The 20,950-nt window shown below is 38.7% G+C and overlaps 1 protein-coding gene across 5 annotated transcripts in view; it reads left to right on the top strand.

Moving 5' to 3' along the window:
* The first annotated feature begins 1,360 nt into the window (after positions 1–1,360).
* Positions 1,361–20,950, top strand: part of LOC144245224 (cytochrome P450 2C21-like) — a 28,021-nt gene continuing 8,431 nt past the window's right edge. Inside the window, exons 1-8 of one of the 5 annotated variants that reach the window (XM_077780667.1) lie at positions 1,361–1,542; positions 4,993–5,155; positions 6,896–7,061; positions 8,467–8,604; positions 9,702–9,709; positions 10,307–10,470; positions 11,342–11,483; positions 15,039–15,226. In XM_077780667.1, coding sequence (XP_077636793.1) covers positions 1,375–1,542; positions 4,993–5,155; positions 6,896–7,061; positions 8,467–8,604; positions 9,702–9,709; positions 10,307–10,470; positions 11,342–11,483; positions 15,039–15,226 — 1,137 coding nt within the window. In that variant the 5' untranslated portion in view covers positions 1,361–1,374. Of the gene's footprint in view, positions 1,543–4,992; positions 5,156–6,895; positions 7,062–8,222; positions 8,240–8,460; positions 8,631–9,701; positions 9,710–10,295; positions 10,471–11,341; positions 11,484–15,038; positions 15,227–20,950 lie in introns of all 5 variants that reach the window. The other 4 variants (XM_077780658.1, XM_077780651.1, XM_077780645.1 and 1 more) reach the window with 4 other exon arrangements.

Here is a 20,950-nt window from a genome sequence, read left to right on the forward strand (position 1 = left end):
AAAAAACAAATAATCCAGTGAAGAAATGGGCAAAAGACATGAGTAGACATTTTTCCAAAGAAGACATCCGGATGGCTAACAGACACATGAAAAAATGCTCAACATCACTCATCATCAGGGAAATACAAATCAAAACCACAATGAGATACCACCTCACACCCATCAGAATGGCTAACATTTACAACTCAGGCAACAACAGGTGTTGGTGAGGATGTGGAGAAAGGAGAACCCTCTTGCACTGTTGGTAGGAATGCACACTGGTGCTGTCATTCTGAAAACAGTATGGAGGGTCCTCCAAAAGTTAAAAATAGGACTACCCTACAACCCAGAAATTGCACTACTAGGTATTTATCCAAGGGATTCTGGAGTGGTGGTTTAAAGGGGCACATGCACTTTAATGTTTAAAGCAGCATTATCAAGAATAGCCGAAGAATGGAAAGAGCCCAAATGTCCATCAACTGATGAGTGGATAAAGAAGATGTGGTACATAGATAGAATATATGGCATATTACTCAGCAGTCAAAAAGAATGAAATCTTGCCATTTGCAACAATGTGGATGGAACTAGAGGTTACAATGTTAAGTGAAATTAATCAGAGACAAATATATGATTTCACTCATATATGGAATTTAAGAAACAGATGAACAAAAGGGAAGAAAAGCAAAAATAAGATTGAAACGGAGAGGGAGACAACCATAAAAGACTCTTAAATTCAGAGAACAGGGGCGGTTAAGTGGCCGACTTCGGCTCAGGTCATGATCTTGCGGTCCATGGGTTCGAGCCCTGCGTCAGGCTCTGTGCTGACAGCTCAGAGCCTGGAGTCTGCTTGGGATTCTGTGTCTCCCTCTCTCTCTGCCCCTCCCCCAGCTCGTGATCTGTCTCTGTCTTAAAAATAAATAAACGTTAAAATTTTTTTAAATTCAGAGAACAAACTGAAGGTTGCTGAAGGGTGTTGGGGGGGGGTGTAAATAGGTGATGGGCATTAAGGAAGACACTTGTTGGAAAGGCACTGGGTGTTATAGGTAAATGATGAATCACTAAATTCTGTTCCTGAAATCATTATACACTATATGTTACTAAGCTAGATTTAAATATAAATAAATAATGTTTTGGGGGCATGTGGGTGGTCCAGTCAGTTAAGTGTCTGACTCTTGATTTTGGCCCAGGTCATGATCTCACTGTCGTAAGCTAGAGCCCTGAATACTAAAGTGACTGTTTTTGTTTTCATCTTTACCAATGGGTCAGAGTCCACTGAAGATAAAAAAGTATCCAAAAGGTCAAAGCTTTAGTCCATGTTTGATGATCCGCTTGTGCTCAGTATTTATAAAATCTTTGGATTCCAAGCTTCCAACTGCATTTACACAAAGCACAACAATGGATTTCTTCGTAGTTCTGGTGATTTGTCTTTCTTGTTTGATTCCTTTTTTTCTTTGGAATCGAAACCGTGCCAAAGAGAAGCTACCACCTGGCCCCACTCCTCTGCCAATCATTGGAAATGTTCTACAGATAAATGTTAGTAATGTCAGCAAATCCATAAGCAAGGTAAGTATGATTACTTTTCTTCCAACTGTTCGCAGTTACAACCATATATCTAAATAAAATGTGGTCCCAGCCACCATGTTTTAAAGAAGTGATTTTAAAGGGAAGTGTTCATGCTAGGAATTTACCCAAGGGATATGGGAGTGCTGATGCATAGGAGCACATTTACCCCAACGTTCATAGNCCAAGTTTAAAAAAAAAAAAAAACCCTTCCAGGTAATTCAGATATAAACTCAAATAAAGAAATTAGGGTACTAGATGTTCCCAACGTCATTGCAACAAATTGATGAGACTTTATTAATGAAAGCAGTTTGAATTAAATGAAATGAAATGAGAGATTTTTATTGCATCTTACTTCCTTTTTCTTCATAAGGTCTGTTCTAATTGGATTGATTGCTTTCTAGGACTGCAGCACAACAGTCAAACAGATTTCTTTTCATGTACTCCAACTTAAAGAACAAAAAAAACGATGGTTATCTAAGATGTTAATATTAGGGGAAGCCGGGTGAAGTGTGTAAGAGAATTATCTGTACTCTCCTTGCAACTCTTCTATAAACCTAAATTATTCAAAATAAAAAATTAAAAATAAATAAATAAATAAATAAATAAATAAAGGGAAGTGTTCATTAGATACCCAGCTAGAAGGTTGCCAGAGGGGATGAGATCCATGAGATGATTGTTAAGATTCCCAAAAGGAATTCCTGGTCCATATTGTGAGCAGGTCCTCTTATTAGCAATTATTCTTTGGTGAACTCGAATGGCAATGAAACTGTTTTCAATTTTTAAAAAAGTTCTACTGATCTACAAATCACAACACTAAAAATTTCCTAAAAACACACATTGATTTAAACCCAGGAAATAACTTAAGGTTCCAGAAGTTTTTTTCTATTTGCTCAGTGAACATGTGAATAACTATCCTAGCTATTTATATAGCAATACCTATCTAAATCTTGAAGGGATTGTCTGAAATCTGTCTTCACTGAGACAGCTAGTTACCAGAGCACAGCTTCTGGAAACTCCTTTCTGTGTTTTGGGCTAAGAGATTCAACAAGATGATGTCAGCATCCTACCTCATCTGCTTGTTAACTCACAGCATTGGGTACGTTTTAAAAATCTCTCTGAGTGTTAATTTCCATTTCTTTAAAATAATAATTCTATTTTTGCACAAGGTCCTTGAATATATCATATACTCATCAAGTTGTTGAATATTTAGTTAGTTACTAGGCACTATGTTGAGAGCATGTGGGGGGGGGGCAGAGGGGGAGAGAGAGAATCCCAAGCAGGCTCCATGCAAAAGCCTGACTTGGGGCTTGATCCTATGTACCATGAGATCATGACCTGAGCCAAAATCAAGAGTCAGATGCTTAACTGACTGAGCCACCCAGGTGCCCCAATGCTGAGGATTTCCAATGGTAAATAAATAAAAAAAAAGACTGAGCATTATGGGATTTCCAGTCTGTAGGGTAAGCATGTTTTGTAAAATAATCATGCAGATAAATGTGTGATTACAAACTGTGTAATAGGGTCACAATAGAAAGAGGCCATGCAGCTTGGTGGAGCAGGGATGGGAGAATGTCAGCAAAGGATTCTCTGAGGTAGTGAAGCTGAAGCTGAGATCAAGCATTAACCAGAAAAAATACAGATGAAAGTTTGTTCCACGCTGTTTCAGTTTGAAGAAGAATTACTTGTTACTGCCTCTGAAAGAGGACCGATTTGGTTGTACACCAGAGTGTGTGCACAAAACATGGTGTGGAGAAGATTGGAGAAATAGTTGCCAGAAATGCAGGTCTTACAAGGCTTTTAAAAATATTGGTCCTGGGGTGCCTGGGTGGCTGAGTTGCTTAAGCGTTCAGCTTCAGCTCAGGTCATGATCCCATGGTTCATGAGTTCGAGCCCCACGTTGGGCTCTGTGCTGGCAACTCAGAGCCGGGAGCCTGCTCTGGATTCTGTCTGCCCCTCCCCTGCTCATGCTCTGTCTCTCTTTCTCTCTCTCAAAAATAAATAAACATAGAAAAAATATTCGTCTTTAGCACAAGAGCAATGTGATGCCATTAACATGCTGAAAGCACTCTCGTGTTAGCATTTGCCTTTTGAAAAGAACACTCTGGTTGCTTTATGGAGAATGAATTCTATGGTAAAACAGAACTCAGACCTTGGACAAGCTGAAAGAGTCAGTCAGTATACCAAAGAAGCTGCCATGACAGAAAGATCCCAATAGCACAATGGCTTCAAGAAGAGCTTATTTCTGTCTCACAGAATGATACAGAGGTGAGTGCTGCTGAGCTGCCTCTTTGCTTGAGGTCCTCTAGAGAAATAGTTTTTCTTAGTCTTGTAGTTGGCCATCCTGTAGCAGGGCTATTGTTCTCATGTGCATGGAGGCAGTAGGGTTGTCTCCATGCTGCCATTTCAGTCCCCGGGTAGGGGGAGGAAGAGAGGGCCTGCAATTACCATTTATATAATAGTGTAAGATTTGGACACATCATTTCTGCTAATATCGGTTCATGAAAACTTAGTCACATGGCCACGCAGGGAAGCTGGGAAATGTCTGCGACTACATTGCCATGTCCTTCTGTATTTAGAGGTCTCTAGTGCTAAAAAGATGTGCAGAGTGGATAATAAGGGATGATTAGTAGCCTACACATGGGACAAGATGGGGGAACTTCCCTTAAGCAGGACAAGAAACAGATTATTTATTGTAACTATAGGAAGAAAGAAATTTGGTGCAACTGTAGGTTTGGCAGATATAGGTTAATAAAAGAATATGAATAAAATCTATAATATCATAATATCAGGAGCTGAATAAAGGTTAACTATTTTTTTTAATAGTTTATTGTCAAGTTGGTTTCCATATAACACCCAGTGCTCATCCCCACACGTGCCCTCCTCCATGTCCATCACCCCCCTTCCCCTCCCTCCCACACCCATCAATCCTCAGTTCTCAGCATTCAAGAGTCTCTCATGGTTTGCCTCCCTCCCTCTCCTCCCCTATTTCCCCCCTTCTTCTCCCCCACAGTCCTCCGTTAAGTTCCTCCTAATCCTCCTATACGTGCAAACATATGGTATTTGTCCTTCTCTGCCTGACTTATTTTGCTCAGCATAACACCCTCAAGGTCCATCCATGTTGCTACACATGGCCAGATTTCATTGTTTCTCATTGCCATGTAGTATTCCATGGTATAGATAAACCACATCTTCTTGATCCATTCGTCCATTGATGGACACTTAGGCTCTTTCCATGTTAATAAAGGTTACCTATTGATGAAGATGATAATAATAGCAATGTGACTAATAATATAATTACCACTTAATGTGATTGATTAAATTACTAGTTCTAGAAGTTGAAATCTTTTATATTGGGTGAATGAATATAAAATGTCTCTTTAGTAGAGAGACTTATCTACATTTTTAGTTTTGAAATCCTCCCTACTCCTGCACCTCCTGTTCCTTTCCCAGCTAGCAGAGAGTTATGGTCCTGTGTTCACTGTGTATTTTGCCAACAAGCGCACTGTGGTGGTATATGGATATGAAGCAGTGAAGGAAGCTCTCATTGATCAGAGTGAGGCGTTTTCTGGCAGAGGCCCTTTCCCAGTGTTGGACAGAGCCATCCAAGGATTAGGTATGTCTCAATTTGGGGAACGTATGTGGGTTTGTAAGTTGCAAAGACTCCAAATAAGCTAAGGGATTGAGATATTGTAAGTATTTAGAGACACCTATGAAAACATAATTCCAGCATTTTTTCTGTAAAGGATCATTAATCCATATTTTACATTATGAAAGTGACAAGGTATCTCCATGAAACATAAAATGCAATGAAAGCAAATCATCTAACCATTAACATACTTAAATTTGTGTTCATTTCAAAATATGGCCAGTTAGGATAATGTTCATTTCAGTTAAGATAATGAGAGACAGAGAAAAAGAAGGAAGGGAAATGATTCAATTATACTAGCCACCAAACATTTTCCTTTTTGGCCTGAGTTATGGTTGCCAAGAGACTAGTTTAGGAAACTTGCATAGTGTGCGTGGAACCAGCATAGGTTTGAAATATTCCCAGTCTTGACTTCAATCTTTTATTCTTTTAAAGTAAAAGGCACAAGAAATATTTGAATCCAACAGAATACAATCCATAAAGCACAAATAATCCCTGGAAAGGGAATTATGGAAAAACACAGAGTGAGTACATATGGATTGAGAGTGAAATTAGAAAAGGTTTTTATATATTTTTTTTAATGTTTTTTTTTTTTTAGGAGAGAGAGAGAGAGAGAGAGACAGCGTGAGCAGGGGAGGGTCAGAGAGAGAGGGAGTCACTGACCGAAAGAGGCTCCAGGCTCTGAGCTGGCAGTCAGCACAGAGCCTGACGCGGGGCTCGAACCCACGAACCGTGAGATCATGACCGAAACTAAAGTCGGATGCTTAACTAAGCCACCCAGGCGCCCCAAAAAGGTTTTTATATTAAGTACTTGAACTGTCTTCCATTTGTTTCTGGAGCTGACCTTAAACTGTCCAGTCCTCTGTGGGTCACTGGGTTCCTGTAAAAAGAAATAAGGCCTGAATGGGGTCACTTCCTTTTCTACATTGTTCTTTAAATTCTTTATGGACAAGTCTCCTATAAGAATTGTTTTCTCTCCTGATACTGCCTTGGCTTCTGGAAGTCTGATATTGTCCTTTCTTGGTGTTAAAACTGTATTTCATGGCAGAGATATTGCAGACAGAAGGGAAATGTTAAAATGAGGAGGGCAGTGGCTGTGTCTCTTATCAAAGGAATAGATTTTCATGAATTTCCTTCCAGTGCACAAGAGTGTCTCTTCTTCTCTTGAGAATTGACTCTTTTAGTTGCCTCTCCTACAATTCGCTTACAACATACAAAAATCAGCCCTGAAAATTTCACCTATGACTTGAAGTCACCATGCTGTATTAGCTGTGTGACCCACAGAGCAAGCATTTTGCCTCTGTGATCATCAGTAAAATGGGGACAAAACACTTGGTTCACAGAGTTATTCTGAGGTTGAAGGAGATGGAGAAGAGTTAAGTAATATGTAAAACACAGAGTCTTGACAGATATGAGGCTTGGCTAACAGAAAGCAGGTAAAGCAAGGCTCATTGGAAATTCTTACAGCTGGCACCACACCATATTTACATTCCTGTTTAAGTGTCATTATCATTCGCTGAGATAAAAGACTCAGCTAGAATTCATGGCAATAGAGGTCATTCTTCTTTTTTGAGTCTTTTTTTTTTTTAACACAGGTCTTGAACTCATGACCTTGAGATCAAGATCTGAGCTGAGATTAAGAGTCAGACCCTTTACCTACTAAACCACCCAGGCATCCCTCTTTTTCTTTTTTTTCCCCCCCGATAGGAGTTGTTTTCAGCAATGGAGAACAATGGAAGCAAGTCCGGCGTTTCACCCTCATGGTTTTGTGGAATCTGGGGATGGGGAAGAAGACTATTGAAGACAGAATTCAAGAGGAAGCCTTGTATCTGGTGGAAGCATTAAAAAAAACCAATGGTGTGTATTTCTTTATGTATTTAAGAGTAATAGTTTGGGAGGACTCCATGCTCTTTCAAATAGGCTACAGAGAGATCTAATGGCTCAAGCACCATAGAAGTTTACTTTTTGCTCACATGATAGTAGTGAAGTGAAGGGGTTGGCATACCAGTCTCTTCAGGCACCAGGTTGATATCTTCAACATGTGGCTTCCAGTGTCACCAAGGACTCCTCTCTCTTCAGGGTAGCAGAAGGAGCAAAGAACAAAGAAAAGAGCAAATAATGTTTTCAGGGGGCCAGGAGTGGCAATGGCACACATTCTGTGGACTCTAACTCAGTCTCAGGATCACACCGGCTCTAAGGCGAAGTGGAAGATGTGGTTCCGTGAGCACAGGAAAACAAGGAGAACAAGGATTCGGGTAATGAGCTAGTAGTTTTGGCCACAGTAATTTGAAAAATGAAGTAATTTCTCTAGTAACTTCTTGAAAACATTGCAAACATTTCACAGTATGTGTATGTCAAATCATTATGCTGTGCACCTGAAACTTACACAGTGCTGTCAATCATATCTTCGTAAAATAGGGAGAAAACCCCATTCAGCACTAGGATTCCTTCTCTGTGCTTAGGGCTGCTATATAGCTCACTTGGAGGAGTATGAATATGAATGGAGGGAGCCTCAGTAGCACAAATTGGTTCAGTGTGTGTATTTGTGCATGCACATGCTAGACTGGGAGAGGAGGTAGAAGAGGAAGGGGTAGACAGGAGTCTTGGCAGGGAAGGAGTAAGATCAGGATTATAAGACATATATGGTTTTTGAACCTCAATCTTTAAATATTTCCCAAGAACAGTGTTAAGGAAATAGTACTGTTTTCTTTTTTTAAAACATGTTTTGGGGATGCCTGGGTGGCTCAGTCGGTTGAGCGTCCGACTTCAGCTCAGGTCATGATCTCACGGTTCGTGGGTTCGAGCCCCGCATCGGGTTCTGTGCTGACAGCTCAGAGCCTGGAGCCTGCTTCAGATTCTGTGTCTCCCTCTCTCTCTGACCCTCCCCTGCTCACGCTCTCTCTCTCTCTCTCAGAAATAAATAAAACATTTAAAAAAATAAAATAAAACATGTTTTGGAATGTTTGTTTATTTTTGAGAGAGAGAAACAGCAGGAGAGGGGCAGACAGGGAAGAAAACACAGAATACTAAGCAGGCTCCAGACTCTGAGTTGTCAGCACAGAGCCCGACACAGGGCTCAAAACCACAAACTGGAGATCATGACCTGAGTCGAAGTCGGGCACTTAACCGACTGAGCCACCCAGGTGCCCCATTATAGTACTATTTAATATATGGTGAATTGCCATGGTGGGTTTTTTCCAATATTATTTTTTTAAGTTTATTATTTATTTTGAGAGAAGCAGAGAGAATGTGAGTAGGGGAGGGGCAGAGAGCAAGAGNGGCTATGCTCCCTGCAATGTGATCTGCTCTATTATTTTTCAAAATCGTTTTGAGTATGATGATGAGAAATTTTCAATCTTGACAAAGTACTTTCATGAAAACTTCCTAATTTCAAGCACTTCCTGGATACAGGAAATGTCAAGGTTCTCTTTATTTTTATTCTTTTTTTAGTTTTTTTTTTTTTTAATTTTTTTTTCATGTTTTTATTCATTTCTAGGAGATAGANTTTTTAAAAATATTTTATTTATTTTTGAGAGATAGATAGATACAGCGTGGGCAGGGGAGGTCAGAGAGAGAGGGAGACACAGAATCCGAAGACAGTCTCCAGGCTCTGAGCCACCTGTCAGCACAGAGCCCGACGTGGGGCTCGAACCCATGAACCATATCATGACCTGAGCCGAAGTCAGACCTTAACCAACTGAGCCACCCAGGCGCCCCCAAGGTTCTTTTTAAATGGGAAATAATTTTTAGGGCACCTGGGTGACTCAGTGGGCTAAGCGTCTGACTCTTGATTTCAGCTCAGGTCATGAGCTCAAGGTTCATGGGTTCAAGCCCTGGTCGGGCTCTGTGCTGACAACGTGGAGCCTGGTTGGGATTCTCTCTCTCTCTCTCTCTCTCTCTCTCTCTCTCTCTGTCCCTCCCCACTTGTACATGATCTCTCTCTCTCTAAATAAATAAATAAATAAACTTAAAAATATAAAAATAAATGGGAAATAATTTTCTAGGTAATCTATTACTCATGCCTACCTCAATCTTTTGCTCTTTTCCACATGGCTAAAGTAATGTTTATCACATTATCCTTTGTATCCAATTAGTGACAAATTAATGTATTGAAATAAAATTTGAAACATGAAACATAGTAATAGACAAATGTAGTATAGTGCATCAATTATAGCAAGGTTTTTTTTGAGAAACCTTTTTTATATCCATAGATGGAGAGGATGGTGATGTAAAATGTATGTCTTACTAGAGTGTCAGAAGATGTAGTATCCTGTGTTGTATGATCATTAAGAACTGAAATTCTGTGTGGATCAAAAGGTCATGATATATTCCACCTGGAAAGGACTCTTGAGAACAAAGCATCTACTCATTTTTGAACCAGGAAACCGTCACCCAGAGATATTAAGCACATATTTTCCAAAATGGCCTAGCCAAGATAAGGAATGAGCTAGACCCAGAATCTAGACTTCTCAATTCTCCATCTAGTTTGATACATGCTACCAGCCTGAATAAGTTGCTTCAGTGCCTACCAAGGGTGTTAAATCACATGGTACTGTCTAAAGCAGAGTCTGTAAACTCTAGGACAAGCAATGACCAGATAAATAAGGGCAATGTGCATATTCTTAAAGGTATAAAATTCCTAAGTAAAAATAAGCTAACTAATTTGAGCATTTATTTAATTTTTCTGATGTAGTTTCTTGACTACAAAAAAAAAAAAAAAAGCCCTGCAAACCTTTTTAGGTGACTCTGTAGAAATACATATAGGTAAACTGGTATGAACACTAGGTTCTAGCTCTATTACTAGTTTGGTGTCCTAGAATGGTTGAGTGACCTCTCTGAACCTTTGTATTCTCCTTTGGAAAGAGGTGATATACTCTTGGATTCCTTCATAGAATTATGGTTAGGAAATTAAATGGTTTTGAGATTGCTTTGTGACTTTCGCATAACTTAACTCTGAACATTTTGTCAGTTCTCTCTCCTTCAGGTTCCAAGTTATGTTCTAGTGCGGGGAGCATGTCTTACTTTTATCTACTCAGCATAGAACTTGGTGTCTGATGCATACCATGAGCCTATAGAACTTTGTGAAGTAAATTAATAAGTGATTCTTTCCTCTTTCAGCTTTCCCTCTTTTATTACACTTTCCAGGAACTCATAATGTGTTACTTAAAAACATTGCTCACCAATGTAAATTTATTGTGGAAAAAATAAAAGAACACCAAGAATCCCTGGACTTCAGTAACCCTCAAGACTTTATTGACTACTTCCTGATCAAAATGGAAAAGGTATAATGTGCCCCTTCATCTTCGTGGGTGATGTGACTCATGGATTAGCTTTGTTCTTCCCAGTGAAATTGGGATATTAAAACAAGTGGTGCTTCCCAAAGATGTATTAGTTGCTTGTGTCACTTATTAATTGTACAAATCATATTGGGTATCTTGAGATATTTATAAATTCTCACTGAAAGTGACTTACGAGGTTTTATATTTATTATGTGAAAGCTGGGTTTTTATTTGGGAGCAGATTGAAATACATACACACTCAAGATTAATGATACATAACATAATCATCCTTCATCAAGTCAGTTCTGAGAATGGAAAATGTAACACATAAGGGAACACAGGAATGGATAGGAATCTAGAAAGGCTTACCTTTGGAGTGTCACTAGGAAATCTTCACAGATGAGGTAGGTTTTGAAGAAACTCTAGCTTAGATGAACAGAGATAACAAAGTAGGTCCAGGGAATGGTAAGTGCAGTGATCAAGAGTGGACCTTACAGAGAGGTGATCTTGATTGTAACTGAGCAACTGTCATGGGTAATGCCTGATGAGGTTGGGAATAGGGCTGCATTTGGGGGATGAGTAGTTCTGGAGGCTTGGATGAGAAAAATCATACATAATAAAAAAGGCAATTAGATGCTAGAATGGACAGTGAGTAGCAGTGAGGACTTGATAAAAATTATGTTTCAAAGAAATTATAGAGGAACTGGTCGACTCTAAGGGATGAGAAGTGAAGAATCAGAAAGGACTTGTTGGAAGTTTATAACTCTGGTTATATTTTAACTGTAGTGCTAACACCAAAAAACGGTGTCATATTGAGTTATGTTACCTCTGGAAGTCTTTCATTAATCAGGTAATTCTAACACATCATTTCTAGGAAAAACACAATGAACACTTGGAATTTACCATGGAAAACTTGATCATTACTGTCTTGGATGTGATTAGTGCAGGAACAGAGACAACGAGCACCACCCTGAGATATGGACTCCTGCTCCTCCTGAAGCACCCAGAGGTCACAGGTACAGTCACAGGTGATGGGCAGGATGAAATTCCAGGTAGACGTTGGAAGGCAACATGGACAACCATCCCGCTCTTCACCTGCCTAGACAATGCACAGGAAACATTTTCCATCATTAGGGGAACCTGGGTGGCTCAGCCAGTTAAGCGTCTGACTCTTGATTTCTGCTCAGGTCATAATCTCATAGTTTGTGGGATCAAGTACCAAGTTTGGCTCTGAGCTGACAGTGTGGAGCCTGCTTAGGATTCTCCCCCCGCCCCACCTCTCCACCACTTGCTCTCTTTGAAAAATAAACAAACATTTAAATGAAAAAATATTTCCAGGCACCTGGGTGGCTCTGTCAGTTGGGCATCCGACTTTGGCTCAGGTCATGATCTCACAGCTTGTGAGTTTGAGTCCTGCATCAGGCTTTGTGCTGACAGCTCAGAGCCTGGAGCCTGCTTTGGATTCTGTGCCTTCCCCTCTCTGTGTCCATCCTCTGCTTGCACTCTCCCTCTCTCTCCAAAACAAAGATTTAAACAACTAAATAGAAATATTTTCATCATTAGTACATCTTCCTGTCATTGGATAGATTAAATTCAAATTAGATTATAGTACAAAAAGATAATGAAATACTTAAACAGCAACAGAGATTTGAAGGACAGAGCTCATTCTTTTCCCTGCCATGGTGGAATGTCCCTGATTTGTGTTGGGACAGATGCAATAGCAGAGTTTTCTTAGGATAAAAGAGTCAGCCTTCCACTTTCTCTAAAAAGATGTCACTTGATGTGTCTTCCATGTCCAGATATATTTTTGTCAAAAGATCTTTTTTTAAGTTTATTTTTGAGAGAGAGAGGGTGAGAAGGCTCAAGAGGGGCAGAGAGAGAGAGAGAGAGAGAGAGAGAGAGAGAGAGAAATCCCAAGCAGACTCTGCACTGTCAGCACAGAGCTGGATGTTTTGAACTCACAAATGATAAGATCATTACCCAAGCCGAAATCAAGGGGTCCAACACTTAACCAACTGAGCCACCCAGGCACCTGTGTCAAAAGATACTTCTACTCAAATGCATTTGTAGTGTAAGGATTGACTCAACAAAATTACAGTCTTTCTTTATCAAAGAGACTCACTCTCTGAAACTTTATTTAAATGAATTCTTTTCAAATATATCCTTTTGGGCAAATGAATTCTTCCTCATAAACATAATTTGCAAATACAACCTTTCCATTTTTCCTCCTCTTTTTTTATTGAGTGTTCATCTCAGGATATTTCCTTCACTACTGTCTTATGTTCTGTGCTTTGGCACATTAAGACACTTTTAGTATAATTATCTCTCAATAAGTTTTCTTCATGACATCAGCACCAGATTTTCCTCCTTTGTTGAAGGTCCTTCTGCCCTCCCATTATAAAGTTCTTCTTTCCAAATGGTGCAATTTAGAAGCATAGCCTCAAAATTCCCTTGCTTTTATACTTTGTGGGATATAGTGATGCTGTTTCCTGTGAATGACATAGACACTTTCAGCCAAATAACTTCCTAACTCTTATTAGACCTATGTCAACTATGACTATGAATATCATATGGCATTTTTCTCCAGACCTTTAAATCTTGTGTACATTGCAGAAGCCCTTTTTGTGTCATATTTCCCCATTGCTTTCATTTTCATTTTTTCTTACATCATATCCATGTATATTTTCCTTTTCTTTCTTCCTGTTTTCATCCCTTACTGTGCCACTCTCTAAGCATTCTCATTTTACAAGTAGTTCCTAACCACTTTATATAATCACTGTCTTCTAGATAAAAATCCAGCCTTTCAACCTGAGAAGGTGAAGTTTAAAACTTCTCTAAAATTCCTAAGTCTTCTTTTTTAAAAAAATCTTTTAATGTTTTATTTATTTCTAGGAGAGAGAGAGAGAGAGACAGCGTGAGCAGGGGAGGGTCGGAGAGAGAGGGAGACACAGAATTTGAAACAGGCTCCAGGATCTGAGCGGGCAGTCAGCACGGAGCCCGACGTGGGGCTCGAACTCACGAACCGTGAGATCATGACCTAAGCAAAAGTCGGACGCTTAACCGACTAAGCCACCCAGGTGCCCCTAAAATTCCTAAGTCTTCTTGATAGCTATCAAACCGCAGAATTTCCACATGATCCATTAACAAAGACACCTTCTTCAGGTAGTAGATGAATACCATTTGACCAAAGTAGCATCATGGTACTGGAGAAAATTAACTATAGTGGCTTCAGATTCTGACTTTATTAGTAAGTAGCTGTGTGACCTCAGACTAGTGACTATCTCTCTGCATATCTTGGTCCCTCATCTGTTTAAGGGAGATGATAATACTTCCTAACATTCATAGACCCTCTCCCTCATAGGAAAAGGTTAATAAATGTTTGTTTTAACTAATGAATAGTCCACCTTAAAACTACACATGATATATTTTGCAAATAAAGGAAGAATATAATTCATTAACATAAATTACTTTCAGTAATCTTAATCAATTACTAAGATTGTGGGTTTGGAAATGAGAAAGACCACATAATACCTGGGTGTCCTTAAGAAGTATATTTACATTTATGGACCTGTTTCTTCATTTAAAAAATTAAAAAAAAAATTTTTTTTCTGAGAGAGAGAGAGAGAGGCAGCATGAGCAGGGGAGGGTCAGAGAGAGAGAGGGAGATACAGAATCTGAAACAGGCTCCAGGCTCTGAGCTAGCTGTCAGCACAGAGCCCAATGCAGGGCTCGAACCCATGAACCGTGAGATCATGACCTGGGCTGAAGTCGGATGCTCAACTGACTGAGCCACCCAGGTGCCCGTTTTTCATTTTTAAGACACATAAAATAATACCAACACATAGAACTATTTTGAGGAATTATAAAGTAATGTAATATGTTGTACAGCATGCCTGTCATATTTTGCATTCTAAATAAATGTTAACTTCTTGTTCCTATGTGCTGAATCAAACATCTTATTCAGTTGTTCTATTTATTAAGCATCTGTGGCACTGGGTAGTTCTTACCCTCTTGGAACATATTTAAAACAAAAACTGGGGGTGTCTGGGTTGCTCAGTCAGTTAGGTGTCTGACTCTTGATTTCAGTTCAGGTCATGATCTCATGAATCCTGGGATCGAGCCCTATATTGCGCTCCATACTGACAGCACGAAACCTACTTGGGATTCTCTCTTTCCCTGTCTCTGCCCCTTCTCCATTCTCTCTCTCTCTCTCAAAATAAATAAATAAACTTTTTAAAAATTTCTAAAAAAATCTGGCAGACACAAAGTGTTAGCATGGTCTGTAGTGAGCCTTCAAGATCATAGATCCTTGATTTATCAAACAAAAGTACACAACACAGAGAATCAGAGTTGAACTTCAGGGTACAATTATATTTTGTATGTACATATATTCAAGTCTCTAATGGGGTCCCAATTTGCCTGGGAAACAAATTGTTTCTTTTCTTTCCCCCTATGGTTATAATCATATGTGATTTTCCCTTCTTCCAATCTACCACAATGTAACCATGATTAAGAATATCAAATCAGAAGACATTTCCATTTCACATAAATTCTCATTCCTATCTTGCCAGCTAAAGTCCAGGAAGAGATTGACTGTGTGGTTGGCAGACACTGGAGCCCTTGCATGCAGGACAGGAGTCGCATGCCCTACACAGATGCTGTGGTACATGAGATCCAGAGATTCATTGACCTCGTCCCCAACAATCTGCTCCATGCAGTGACTAAGGACACTAAGTTCAGAGGATACCTTATTCCCAAGGTGAGAGATATTTCATCTGCACTACTCCTTACGAATCTCAGGTTATCAGCCATCACAATAGTAGGATTGTAGATAACCATCTACAGATATGGCACAGTCATAACCCAGGCATCTTACCCTCTGACTACATGCTCCTGACCTTTTACTCTGTTGATACAATTTTATATATAATCATGCTCAGACTCCCATGGGATTTTCTTCATAGTAATCATTGCTACTGCCTATGTTTTCTTCTGGGAGTTTTATGGTTTTATGTCTTATGTTCAATTCTTTAATTCATTTTGAGTTAATTTTTGTGTGTGGTGTAAGATAGGGTCTAGTTTTATTCTTTAGCATGTAAACAATTTTTCCAACATTATTTATTGGAAAAAACTGCTTTTCTTGATTGTATAATTGGCTCCTTTGTTGGAAATTAATTGGCCATATATACATGGGTTTATTCCTGGGCTCTCTATTCTGTTTCATTTATCTATGTGTCTTTTTTTATGCCAATACTATACTGTTTTAATGACTATAGCTTTGTAACAGAGTTCGAAATCACAAAGTGTGATGCCTCCAGGTTTGTTTTTCTTCTTCAAGATTTCTTTGGCTATTGAGGATCTTTTGTGGCTCCATACAAATTTTAGGATTAGTTGTTCTATTTCTGTGAAAAATGCCATAGGAATCTTGATAGGGATTGCATTGAATCTATATGTGGCTTTGGGTTGTATGGACATTTTAACAATATTAATTTTCCCCAGCCCATGAGCACACAATATCTTTCCAGTTATTTGTGTCTTCTTCCATTTCTTTCATCAGTGTCATACGGTTTTCATTGTACAATCTTCATCAGTGTCATACAGTTTTCATTGTACAATCTTTCACCTCCTTGGTTAAATTTATTATTTTATGCCATTGTGAATAGGACTGTTTTCTTAATTTCTTTTATAGTTTATTATTGTATAGAAATGCAATAGACTTTTGTGTACTACTTTGTATTGATTTATTCTAACAGTTTGGGTAGAAGCTTTAGATCGACAATATCATGTTATCTTCAAATAGTAACAGTTTTACTTCCTCTCCTATTTGGATACTTTTTATTTCTTTTTCTTGCTAATGTTTTAGACTAGGACTGTAATACTATGTTTAATAAAAGTGGTGAGGGTGGGCATCCTTTGGTTCCTGATCTTAGGAGAAAAGCTTTCAGCCTTTCACTATTGAGTATGAACTTTTCTGTAGTCTTATCATTTATGGCCTTTATTATGTTGAGGCACATTTCTTCTTTATCTATTTTGTTGAGCATTTTTATCATAATTGAATGTTGAATTTTGTCAAACGCTTTTTTCTCAACCTACTGAGATGATCATATGGTTTTTACCCTTCATTTTTAAATGTATATCATATTCATTTGTGGATGTCGAACCATCCTTGCATCCCTGGAATAAATCCCACTTGATTATGCATATGATCCTTTTATTTTACTGTTCAATTCGGTTTGCTAAGATTTTGCTGAGGATTTTTACATGTTTATTCATCAGAGATATTGGCCTTTTCTTATGGTATTCCTTGTCTGGTTTTGGTATTAGGATTATGCTGCCTCATAAAATGAATTTACAAGTATTCTTCTTTTTCTATTTTTACATAGAGTTTGAGAAGGATTGGTATTCTTTCTTCTTTAAATATTTGGTAGAGGGGCGCCTGGGTGGCTCAGTTGGTTAGGTGTCGACTTTGGCTCAGGCCATGATCTCACGGTTCGTGGGTTTGTGCCTGCATGGGGCTCTGTGCTGACAGCTAGCTCAGAGCCTGGAGCCTGTCTTCAGATTCGGTATCTCCCTCTCTCTCTGATCCTCCCCTGCTCATGCTGTCTCTCTCTCTCAGAAATAAATAAGACATTAAAAAAATTAAAAAATAGGGGCACTTGGGTGGCTTAGTCAGTTAAGCGTCTGACTTTCACTTAGGTCATGATCTCGCGGTTCGTGGGTTCGAGCCCTGCGTCGGGCTCTGTGCTGACTGCCAGCTCGGAGCCTGGAGCCTGTTTCGGAGTCTGTGACTCCCTCTCTCTCTGACCCTCCCCTGCTCACGCTGTCTTTCTCTCTCTCCTAGAAATAAATAAAACATTTTAAAAAATTTAAAAAAAATAAAAAATATATTTTGTAGAATTTGTCAGTGAAACTGTCTGGTCCTGGACTTGTGTTTGTTGAGAGGGTTTTGATTCCTAATTCAAGCAGAGTAATAGGTCTGTTCAGATTTTCTATTTCTTTATGATACAGTCTTCGTATGTTATATGTTTTTAGCAATTTATCCATAACTGCTAGGTTGTCTAATTTGTTGGTGTATAATTATCCACAGTAGTCTCATGTTCTCTTGTATTACAACTTTGGTATCAGTTGTAATAGCCTATTTCATTTCTTATATAGAGTCCTCTTGTTGGTGAGACCAACTAAAGGTTAATCAATTTTGTTTATCTTTCTTTTCAAAAAACAAGTTCTTGGTTTCACTGATCTTTTCTATTCTTTTTAGTTTCTATTTCATGTATTTCAATCTTAATCTTTGTTATTTCCTTACTCCTCCTAACTTTGAGCTTCATTTGCTCTTTTTATAGTTCATTGAGGTATAAAGTTAGGTTGTTTGAGATTTTTCATATTATATGATGTAGGCATTTATTACTATGAACTTTCCTCTTTGAACTGCTTTTCCTGTATCCCATAAGTTTCAGTATGTTGTGTTTCCATTTTCATTTCTCTCAGGGTATGTTTTTCTCTTTTTATTTCTTCTTTAACACATTTGTTGTTCAGTAGCATGTTGTTTAATCTCCACAAGTCTGAATTTTTCGATTTTGTTCATGTTTCTAGATTCATATCATTGTAGTCAGAAAATATGCTTGATACAATTTTAATCTTTGCCATTTATCAATGCTTACTTTGTGCCCTAACATATTATCTTTCCTGAAGAATATTCCACATGTGCTTGAGAAGGACATGTACTCTGTTGCTTTTGGATGGACTGTTCTGTGTCTGTTAAACACACACTCATATATTCATATGCTTTGAACCTCTTACTTGATAAATCTGACAACTAGTGTACTATGGGGTATGTTTCTATGGATTATTTTTTTCTTTAATTTTGGGTCACGTTTCCTTCTTTTCACATGTTTAATAATTTATTATATGCTTAATGTTTTGAATGATGCCCTGTGGGAAGTCTGGATGATGCTGTCTTCCTTTAAAGAGCATTGGCATTTATTTTGGCAGGCAGCTAAATTACGACAGATGCTTTTCAGTCTGTGAGGTTTACTATATTTCTTTCATTCTGGATTAGTTTCAGTTCTGAATTTAGTCTTTGTGCATGGCCTTTAGTCTGATATGAGTTCCTTAGTCCAATGATTTAGAAGTTTGGGGTCACCTTAGCATCTGAGGTGCTAAGAAAGTTCTCTCCATCCTAGCTGGGTTGGAATCTCAATTCCTCTATCACTGCACAACATCTGTTATTCACCTGCAGTTCTCAAGCAGTCGTACTCTGATAGGCTTTCATGGAGTTTCCTATGTATGTGCCTCCCAACCCATAATCATGGTCTCACAGAGTCTTATGATGTCACAGGTCTTATATACCTTTGAGATCTTCTCTATTTGTAGATTCTTCTTGTCCTGTATCCTTTTTCATGAATTCTAGATGCCAAATTTTTATCTCTCTTTATCACTTGAGATAGCTCAAGTGCTATCAGTGTCACATATAGACAGAGTGCTAGCTCAAAAAGAGAAGCACTTTGCTTGACCTTCACCTCCCTGAACTCTAGGAGTAAAGTGTTGTCAGGCAGAAATCCAGTGTGATTGTAGAGTCTACCTAATTTCTCTTTAGTGAAGTATTACAATCCTGGATTGCCTCTTGTTCAGTGCCAGAGAGCTATTTCTTCATATATTATTTTTCTGGATTTATATTTGTGTTAGTTGTGAGGACAACTCCAAAGCATTTATTCTGTTATAGTCTGAAGTGGATGGTACCATTAGCCAGGAGAAGTGTTTTGTAACTAACTTTATATGGAAGCCTATTCTAGGGCTGACCATACTGTCTGTACTTCATACTCAGGCCATGTCTCTAAGTCTATCCAAGGGCAGAAAATGAATCACAACAGTAACTGGTCTATGGGGAAGACGTTCAGTAAAGACTGAAACATCAGTTTCATTTATCTACATGGAAATGTAGTCTATGCATTTGATCCATGACCTTTCATTCAATGTGAACTATATCATGTATTTGGAAAGGCCATACAGTACACCAGAAAGCATCCAGACAGATCAGGATTTGCATTTTGTCTCTGCTATGTAATAAATGTATGACCTTAAGACCCCAAGATTTTGAATGAAGTCATTATCATAATAGTAACAGATTTCTCTCTCTTTTTTAAATGTTTATTTTTTTTAATGTTTTATTTCTGAGAGAGAGAGAGACAGCATGAACAGGGGAGGGTCAGAGAGAGAGGGAGATACAGAATCTGAAACAGCCTCCACGCTCTGAGCTAGTTGTCAGCACAGAGCCCGACGCAGGGCTCAAACCCACAAACCATGAGATCATGACCTGAGCCGAAGTCAGGCACTTAACTGACTGAGCCACCCAGGCACCCCTTCTCTCTCTTTTAAAATGTTATTTATTTAATAAATAAATAAATAAATATATATATATATTTAATATTTATTTAAGCATATTTATTTGAGAGCAAGAGAGAGCATACAAGTGGGAGACAGGAAGAGGAGGAAAGAGAGAATCCCAACCAGGCTCTGCACTGTCGGCGCATAGGTTGATGTGGGGCTCAAACTTACGAACCGTGAGATCATGACCTGAGCCAAAATCAAGAGTCAGATGCTTAACCAACTGAGCCATCCAGGCAGCCCATCAAATTTCTCTTTATTGAGCATTTTAGCATGTGGTAATCTTTGTGCAAGAGTATTTCATATATTATCTCATTTTACATTTACAGTGAACTAGTGCAGATGTACAATTTACATTTTACTAGTAATGAAAATGAGGCATGGGAATGTCAAACAACTAATCTACGATCACAGAGCTTAATTTAATAGAAAGATTCAATTGATTTTGAAAACTAACCTCCAGGTTGTTGTGTTACACTGTATCTATTAGTTTAAGAACACCCTACTAGGAAGCAGAAATAATCTCTCATTTCTACAATAATATGCAACAATGCAATTGAAAGAGCATAGCAGGAGGAGGGAATACTTACCCATTTGTTATCTTTAAAAAAATTTTTTTAAAGTAAGGTTTATGCCCAAAGTGGGAACCCACGACCCTGAAACCAAGAGTCACACTCTTTACCAGCTGAGCTACCCAGGTGCCCCTAAGTTTGCCATCTTGATGGGAAGATGAAGGGCTTTCAAGAATATGGCCACTCAAGTAGAGTTTTGAAGACCTCATACTTGGTTCCAAAGAGAATGAGCTAGATTTTCAGTGGCATCAGCACCTTGAGACAATACTGCAATCCATTTGTCAACAATGCACTCTAGGGAGCTCCCTTAATTTTCTGAAAACCAAGTGCTAGTGTCAGGCTACAAAGTTTGAAGCCAGTTAACAGTGTCTTGGACTGCCATTACATGATTTAAAACCTCTTAGGGTTGGTCATTAGTTTGTTCTGTGACATGGAGTAAATAAATTATTTTTGTGCCTCAGTCTCCTCATCTACAAAACAAAAGGATTTTAAGCTCCATAGCCTTCATCATAATCCAGTTTATCTGTTTC

The sequence above is a fragment of the Crocuta crocuta genome, unplaced genomic scaffold (assembly GCF_008692635.1).
Source record: "Crocuta crocuta isolate KB4526 unplaced genomic scaffold, BGI_CrCroc_1.0 scaffold170, whole genome shotgun sequence".
Classification (NCBI taxonomy): Eukaryota; Metazoa; Chordata; class Mammalia; order Carnivora; family Hyaenidae; genus Crocuta; species Crocuta crocuta.